Raw genomic sequence first — 8,345 nt, 5'->3', positions numbered from 1 at the left:
TTTAAAAAAAAAATTATCCTGTCTACAAAAAAAAAAAAAAAATGCAAGACTGGACATGGATCAGAGACTGGGGAAGTATCCAACCAATAACCAGACCAATGTGAGACCAATGCCATGGTCAAGCATCAATTCCTGACCCTATTAATGATAGTTATGCTTACAGACAGGAGTCTAGTTTGGCTACTCTCTGAGAGGCTTCACCCAGCCAGCAGCAGACTCAGATCGATGCAGACACACATAGTCAAACAGTGGATGGAGCTTGGGGACTCTTGTTAAGAAAAATCAGACAGGTTTGCTTTACTAACAGGACTCATATTAAAATACAAAGAGGCTTCAACTGTAAATTTTTACTGTTTATTTAAAAGAATTTGCTTGATCTCTCTCTTGTCTGCTTGTCAGTGCTGAGACAGGCTTGTAGGCACATAGGAGGGAGCAGCACCCACCAAAGGCAGCAGGACCAACTAACACCAGAGATAACCAGATGGCAAATGGCAAATACAGGAACATTACCGGCAGAAATCAGGGCAACATGACAACATCTGAACCCAATTCTCCCACACAGCAAGTCTTGGATACCACAACACACCCAAAAAAGCAAGATTTGAATTTAAAATCACAGCTCATGATGCTGATAGAGGGCTCCAAGAAGTACATAAATAACTCACTGAAAGAAATACAGGAGAACACAAGTAAACAGGGAGAAGCCCTTAAAGAACTACAGGAAAGTACAACAAAACAGGTGAAGGAATTGAACAAAATCATCCAGGATCTAAAAATGGAGGTAGAAATAATAAAAAAAAATCACAAAGTGTAACAACAATGGACAAGAAAACCTAGGAAAGAAGTCAGGAGTCATTGATTCAAGTATCAACAACAAAATACAAGAGATACAAGATAGAATCTCAGAGGCAGAAGATAAAATAGAAAGCACTGAAACAAGAATCAAAGAAAATGAAAAATGTAAAAAAAGCACCTAACCCAAAATATCTAGGAAATCCAATACAAAATGAGAAGACCAAACCTAAGGATTATAGGTGTAGAGGAGAGTGAAGATTTCCAACTTAAAGGGCCAGTAAATGTCTTCAACAAAATTATATAAGAAAACTTCCCTAACTTAACGAAAGAGATGCCAATGACCATGCAAGAACCCTACAGAACTCCAAATAATTTGGACCAGAAAATAAATTCCTCTCATCACATAATAATTAAAACACCAAATGTACTAAACAAGGAAAGAATTTTAAAAGCAGTAAGGGAAAAGGGACAAGTAACATATAAAGGAATACTTATCAGAATTACAGCAGACTTCTCACCAAAGACTATGAAAACCAGAAGATCATGGGTAGATATCATACAGACCCTAAGGGAACACAAATACCAACCTAGACTACTATACCCAGCAAAATTCTCAATTACCATTGATGGAGAAACCAAGGTATTCCATGACAAAAACAAATTTACACAATATCTTTCCACAAATCCAGCTCTCCAAAGGATAATGAATGAATGAATGAATGAATGAAAAACACCAACAAAAGAAGGGAAACTACACACTAGAAAAAGCACGAAATTAATCATCCTTTAATAAAACAAAAAGAGAGACACACTAACATAACTCCAACTCGAATAACAAAAATAACAGGAAGCAACAATCACTTCTCATTAATATCTCTTAATATCAATAGACTCAATTCTCCAGTAAAAAAGACTAACAGACTGGGTACATAAGCAGGACCTAACATTTTGCTGAACACAGAAAACTCACTTCAGCCCCAAAGACAGACACTACCTCAGAGTAAAGGACTGGAAAACGATTTTCCAAGCAAATGGTCCCATGAAACAAGCTGGTGTAGCCATTCTAATGTCAAATAAAATTGGCTTCCAACCTAAAGCAATTAAAAAATACAAGGAAGGACACTTCAAACTCACAAAGAAAAAAAACCTACCAAGATGAACTCTCAATTCTGAAAATATATGCTCCAAATACAAGGGCACCCATTCATAAAAGAAACTTTGTAAAGCTCAAAGCACACAGTGCATACCACACAATAATAGTGGGAGACTTCAACACCCCACACTCATCAATGGACAGATCAGGGAAACACAAACTAAACAGAGAAACAGTGGAACTAACAGAAGTTATGAACCAAATGGATTTGACAGATATCTATAGAACATTTTATCCTAAAACAAAAGAATATACCTTCTCAGCACCTCACAGTGCTTCTCCTAAATTGACCACATACTGGGTCACAAAACAGACCTCAACAGACATAAGAAGATTGAAATTATTCTATGCACCCTATCAGCTCACCAAGGGCTAAGGCTGGTCTTCAATAAAAACAAAAACAACAGAAAGTCCACACAAATATGGAAACTGAACAACATTCTACTCAATGATAACTTGGTCGAGGAAGAAATAAAGAAAGAAATTAAATACTCATCAAAGGAAAAATCTACCACAATGAACTCTCAATTCTGAACATATATGCTCTAAATACAAGAGCACCCACATTCATAAAAGAAAATAAAATTTACAAAAGCTGCAGGAAACTACTGGCTACTTTTGCAAAGCTTGATCAGCAGTGCCAATAAAAGGGAGACAAGAAGGCTGGAAAGAGGGCTCAGCAGTTAGGAGCGCCTGTTCCTGCTCCATTTCCAGCATCCACGTGGCCACTCATAGTAAGCAGGGAGCTGATCCCTTCTGGTCCTGTCTGATCTCTGCCTGTGCTGTCTCTGTGTTAACTGCCTAGCAGAAGTAGGGCAAATATATACATATTTACAAGCAATAAGCATAAATAAAGTCAGTACAAATGTAGAGTTTTTGCATTCTTTTGTTAATTTCCCTTCCCTTCTCCCTTCCCATATGTGCCTCTCCCCTCTGCTTCCCCCATTTCTCCATCCCTTTCTCCTCAGAGACCTGAAGACCTCCCATAGATATCACCTCCCCTTTGGCATGTCAAGTAGATATATAGTCTTTTAAAAGAAGAAGGGATGAAGAGATCAGGAGATGCTTTTTAACTGGTTATTTCATCCTTTTTGGGACTCATCGGTATGGGGTAGCTAACTCTGTAAGATTTTAAATAGATTTTTAAAGACCCAATAATATACATGCTAGTGTAAAGTTAAGTATTAGATGCTTAAGGAGTTTAACTCACATTCGATGTAAAACAAATCCAATAAAATGGTGAAATTAAAATGGCATTTGCTTATAAAATGCATTATACTTAGAACAGGATAAGTAAATAATTATATGAATGCTTAGAACAATATAATTGGAAACAGGAATATTGAAAACTAAAGTAGAGAAACATTTGGCCAATGTGCCTCATGATTTAAATTGCAGAGTGTGAAGTAAATCTTAATTTCACACACTTTTTAAATTGTTCTGTATGTTGGTTTGAATTTTGAAAAGTGTGTGTACTATGTTTCTCCAAGTTATGGGATGCTACAGACTGATTCTCATCTTCCCTATCATTATTAAGGCATTTCCATGCTTTCAGTCCCCACTCGTGAAACCGTGACCCTCCAGGTTCAACCCTTAAGTAACTGCGATTACAGATGCATGTCACCACTCCAGCCAATCTGCTTTCATTTTTAAAGGTCACATGCACATTGGAGGACTCATCTTTTGTGGTCTCATAAATTCAGAAGGAGTTCACTACACAAAAACTTCATATTATAAAAGTGGGGGTCATTAACGTTAGTTGTACTTTAGGCTTAAGGAATGAGTGCCAATATCTCTTTTAGAATCATCTATGATCTTGTAAACTCCTGTATGTGCAGCTCTCCAAGATGATTTTCATTTGTGATTTTAGAAAATATTCGTAATCCGTTTTGATAGCAATGTGGGACAGTAGGGGAAAGAGTAACACCCATAGATAACAGACTAAGAAGCATCTCTTGGTTAAAGCTGCACAGAAGAAAAAGGAATCTGGCAGTGGAGGCTATGGTTGTTGAGCTTGCTACAGATCCATCTTCGATCTGCATAGATCCTGGCAGTGCTGATCCCATTGTTGTTCAGGTAGGCATATCTTTCCACTCCTCGGATGGGAACCCTGAAAGGAAACCAAAAGCAGTACGTCTGTAGAGCCAGAAATGCATTTCCTCCTGCAATGAAATCTCATCAGTCTCCACTGCTTTTTCGTACTATGAATCAAAATGTCCCCAAGGAATCATTTGCACTAGTTTACACCAACTATCTCACATTCTCATGATCTCACACAGGATTTGAACACTACACCTCTGTCATTTGTTCATGGTGAATCCTGTAATATATGTACAAGGCATTGGACTGTTGCTTGCTGCCATGTTCAAATGAACTGCAGACATGAGTGACCTCACTGAGGGTGATTTTCAATTCTGTTTTGAGGCATTTTACATATGGGAGCACCCACTTCTTAGTAAATTGCTTAAAGGAATTTAAAGGTGGATATGACTAAGTCTGTGATTTACCATTACAGTAAAACAGCTATGCTCCAGTCCAAGAACTGTTATGGGTGCTATGTCATGATAAGACTTTAGAGGAGGTTCCAACAGTCCTTAAAGTCTCTGCTTTCCTGAACAGGTGCAGCCATACAAATAGTGGACTGCTGAATCTCAGGTTTGCAGTTTCTGCAGTGGCTTTCTGGCATTATCAGAGCCCCACTGCCCATCAGAGGCTTTGTCTATATCCCACACAGCATATTTATCAACAACAAAAAGGTTTAAGTTGGAGCTAGAGCACAAAATAGCTACCACCAGACACCATCATTTTGGTAAAAATTTTGAGTAAAACCACACTAAGTTAAGGCTTTGAAAATGGTGGTCAATAAACAGGAAAGCCTCCAAAGGATTTAAGTTTGGGGGGATTTGAAATTTCCAGGGGATTGGCTGTCACATGTAAACATACTACCTCTGAGCCACACCTCCAGCCCAAGGGTTCCATCCCATTACAGTTGGCTTCACATGACATGGAGTTTCATCTCACATATCTTCAACTCACACACATCAAAACACATGAATACAGTAAAAGGAAAAACATTGTGAAAACATACACGCTGTTATACTCAGTGTTGTCTGTCCACCTCCAAGGGCCCTCTGAGGACTCTCTGTGCAGGCCGATCCAGTAGTCAAAAATCCCCTTGTATCTCTTTAGGAACTCCTGTCATAAAACACAAAAAGCCAAAAATATATGTGTCTCTCTGTTTCAGATGATCAAGGAGTCTCTCCACTCCATAGCTACCTCTAGAGAAAACAGGAGGGTGTAACTGAAGGTCACAGAATTTGGAGCTGTATTAGTCTCCAGTTCTCAGTGGATCCACTTGACATCTGTAATTCTAAACTACCTCATTTGAATCAAAGTACCAAATGTAACAGCACCTTCCTCTGTGGCCAAGTTAATTCTGAGTTAACCACCCATTGTCATCTTGCATGTGCCATCTTATAGGAATATACCACCAGGTATCACAGAAAATGACATATCTGTCCTTCCAGCTGACTATGAACACTTCATGAGAGAATATTTCTTGAATATCTCAGGACTCCAGTCAGAAGTCAAGCATCAGCAAATTGCACACTCTCACATATCCCACAGGTGTCCATGTGCTTGGGATGGGATCCCTTCTCATGATTTATCTGTAACCACTCTATCTCAAGGTAATATAATTTTCAACAGAAAAAAACAAAACAAAAACAGACAAACCAATCCCTGCCCATTTCTTACTAGCTCCTCCACGTTGTCAAATTGAGTTAGTTGGGCCTCTTGTTCCCTGCAGAAGGTCTGGCTAGATGTCCAGTTACTTAAGTCTTCAGAAAAATAAAAACATTTATTTCCAAATCCAATCCATTTGGTCGGGCAAGCAGCATAGATATTTTTGATTGAGATCTGTTCTGTAGTTCTTACTAAAATTTAGACAATATAATGAATTATAACATATATGCTTAGTTCCTTTTTGAAATACTGTCCTGAGCTCAGCTGTGTGCTGTGAATTAGATTGTAGCTTTCCTAACTGATCTGTAGGAATCCTCTCCTCAGCACGATGGACCTTTATCTAGAAGCCTCCCACCTTGGCCTTTGTCCCATTGTCTCTCAGGTGCTCACTGACAGTAGGGCCCCCAGAAAGTGCATTTCTATAATCACTCAGCATCACTTTCTGAGATTTGGGTGACTGATACTACAATAGGGGTTACTAGAGCAATAAGCACCCTATGTGGACAATTATTAATAGTCAGCCTGATAATTGAGATAACAGAGAGAGCTTTGGGTAAGTTGTGTATACCATGTGGACACGTTGCATTAAAGGATGATTTACATACTTAAGAGGACAGTGCAAGTGCTATAAATTTATTTCTTCAGAAACTTTTCATTTCTGAAGTACTTTGAAGTATTCTATTTGAAATACTTTCAAAATGCAGTTGAGCCTGGTAACTAAACCCATGGGTCATAGGGGGAGACACTCTATCTTCCTGGACATATTATTCTCTGTCTGTCCTCACCCTTCCTTGAGGTTCCTCTTTGGAGATTTCCTCTCCTTGTTCTCTACCTTGGACAGTTCCCCCAGGGGCCCTATGTCCCCAGCATCTCTGTCTAGAGCTTGCTGAATGTCATCATCACAGGGATGCTGAGCCTGGCCTCCTGTGCACACCATGGCCTTTGTGTTCCTTCAAGTTATCTTCCTGCTGGAAGCTAAGTTCTCAGAGAACTTCCAGTGTGTTTTCTCTACAGCCCATAATTCATGGCTCACAGTGGTCAGTCACTATAACTGGCAATGTAAATATGGACAGAATGCCACAGAATTTGGAGAATAAGTCACTTACCTGACAAAGCAACAGAAAGAACAATTACAGCTACACTGAGGACCACAATCACTCCATAGCAGCAGTAAGGCCTAGAAGGAGACTCGGGAGAGACCATTCCGTGACAATTTCCTTGGAGTATTTTTCCTGAAGAATATAATATGAGAACGTCAGTCTCAAGAAATGTTTAAGGAAAATGAATTATCTCTAGATTTAGCTTGTATTCACCCACTGTAAACCCCTTCATAGAAGGTCCTGGTCTGTATTGATGTCTATGGCTCATGGAAGACTAGAGGAAAGGGAAGCATGGAGTCCTCCAGTCACTGAACTAATGGCCAATGAAGAAGCAAGAAACAGAAAGAGTGAAGATCTTGTTGAAAGCAAACAACATGCAAAGCTATCCATAGATTTCATTCCATAAGAACAGACTGGTTAGGACTGAGGACAACACTGAGCACTAAGGATGGGGACAGACAGGGATCAGCAGGAGGCTGCAGAGATGGCTGAGGGGTGAGGAACAGTTGATGTTCTTCTAGAGGACCCATTTTCTTTTCCTAATACCAGCTCCTAAGGGGGCAATTCATAACCACCTGTACAACTTCTGCTCCAGTCAAGGAGAAAAACAGGTTGGTATACTTTTATATTTCCAGTGTTAGAGCTGGAATCGAGAGTACAAGGGCTAGCCTTGGATAAATTACAAGTTTGACCTCAAACTGGACTATGTAAGGATCAGTCTCCAAGAACCTATTCAGTAAATAAATTAATTAATAATGGCAAAGTTCCCGTTTATATATCAGAATGAAAAAGACAGTATCAGAATTATACTGGTGTAAACACAAAGGATTATAAATGTAATAGAACACACTGACATAACTAATGGGTGAAATATGGGAGCATTTTAACAAGTTTAGTAGAATCATGTGAAAAAAATTAATGTTAACCTAAAATAACAAAAACTCTTAGCAAGTTAGGAATTGAAGGAACACACTTGTGGATATTGGGCATTTCAAAAAAATCAAAAAGGTAATTTTTTTCATTTAGAATTCCACACCACCATTCCTTATACAGTATTATGAGTAAGACTTATGGATAATCCTTTGTGTTTACACCAGTATAATTCTGATACTGTCTTTTTCATTCTGATACATAAACGGGAACTTTGCCACCGATCTTTCTCATGCTGTATATACACAGATCTCTTTCTAAATTTGAATGTATCCTATAGCAAAGTTTGAACACAGCTTTCATGTCTTTAAAGCAATCTTGGGAATAATCTCGCAAAAAAAAAAAAAAGAAATGAAACATTGCTGGCGTGGTTTTTAGCTAATAAAAACTATTTCAATGAGAAAACAAGTTATGTTTTCAAAGAGTGAAGTTGAGAAATGCCTGCAGCTAGTTATACAGCAGCTGCACTTCAGACAAGAGCTCCACATTCACAAGAAATGTTTCAAAATGTCTCAGCTAGTTATAAAACAGCTGCACTTCAGACAGGTGCTCCACATGCACAACAGGAGATGTCTCCTTTGGTTAAGTATTTGAGTATTTGATTTCAAAAAGTCATCCCTGCT

At 38.6% G+C, this 8,345-nt stretch overlaps 1 protein-coding gene across 5 annotated transcripts in view; it reads right to left on the bottom strand.

Annotated features, from left to right (window-relative positions):
* Positions 1-332: 332 nt before the first annotated feature.
* LOC127679263 (C-type lectin domain family 2 member G-like) overlaps positions 333-8,345 on the bottom strand; it is a 470,764-nt gene continuing 462,751 nt past the window's right edge. For all 5 annotated transcript variants that reach the window (XM_052174987.1, XM_052174985.1, XM_052174988.1 and 2 more), the window contains 3 exons: positions 5,705-5,883; positions 5,037-5,143; positions 333-4,058 (listed from right to left, as the gene is read on the bottom strand). In XM_052174987.1, coding sequence (XP_052030947.1) covers positions 3,908-4,058; positions 5,037-5,143; positions 5,705-5,883 — 437 coding nt within the window. In that variant the 3' untranslated portion in view covers positions 333-3,907. The remainder of the gene's footprint in view (positions 4,059-5,036; positions 5,144-5,704; positions 5,884-8,345) is intronic.

Source organism: Apodemus sylvaticus, chromosome 2, assembly GCF_947179515.1.
Source record: "Apodemus sylvaticus chromosome 2, mApoSyl1.1, whole genome shotgun sequence".
Taxonomy (NCBI): domain Eukaryota; kingdom Metazoa; phylum Chordata; class Mammalia; order Rodentia; family Muridae; genus Apodemus; species Apodemus sylvaticus.
The sequence above is the reverse complement of the archived record's forward strand: the minus strand, read 5'-3'. Positions and strand labels throughout refer to the sequence as shown.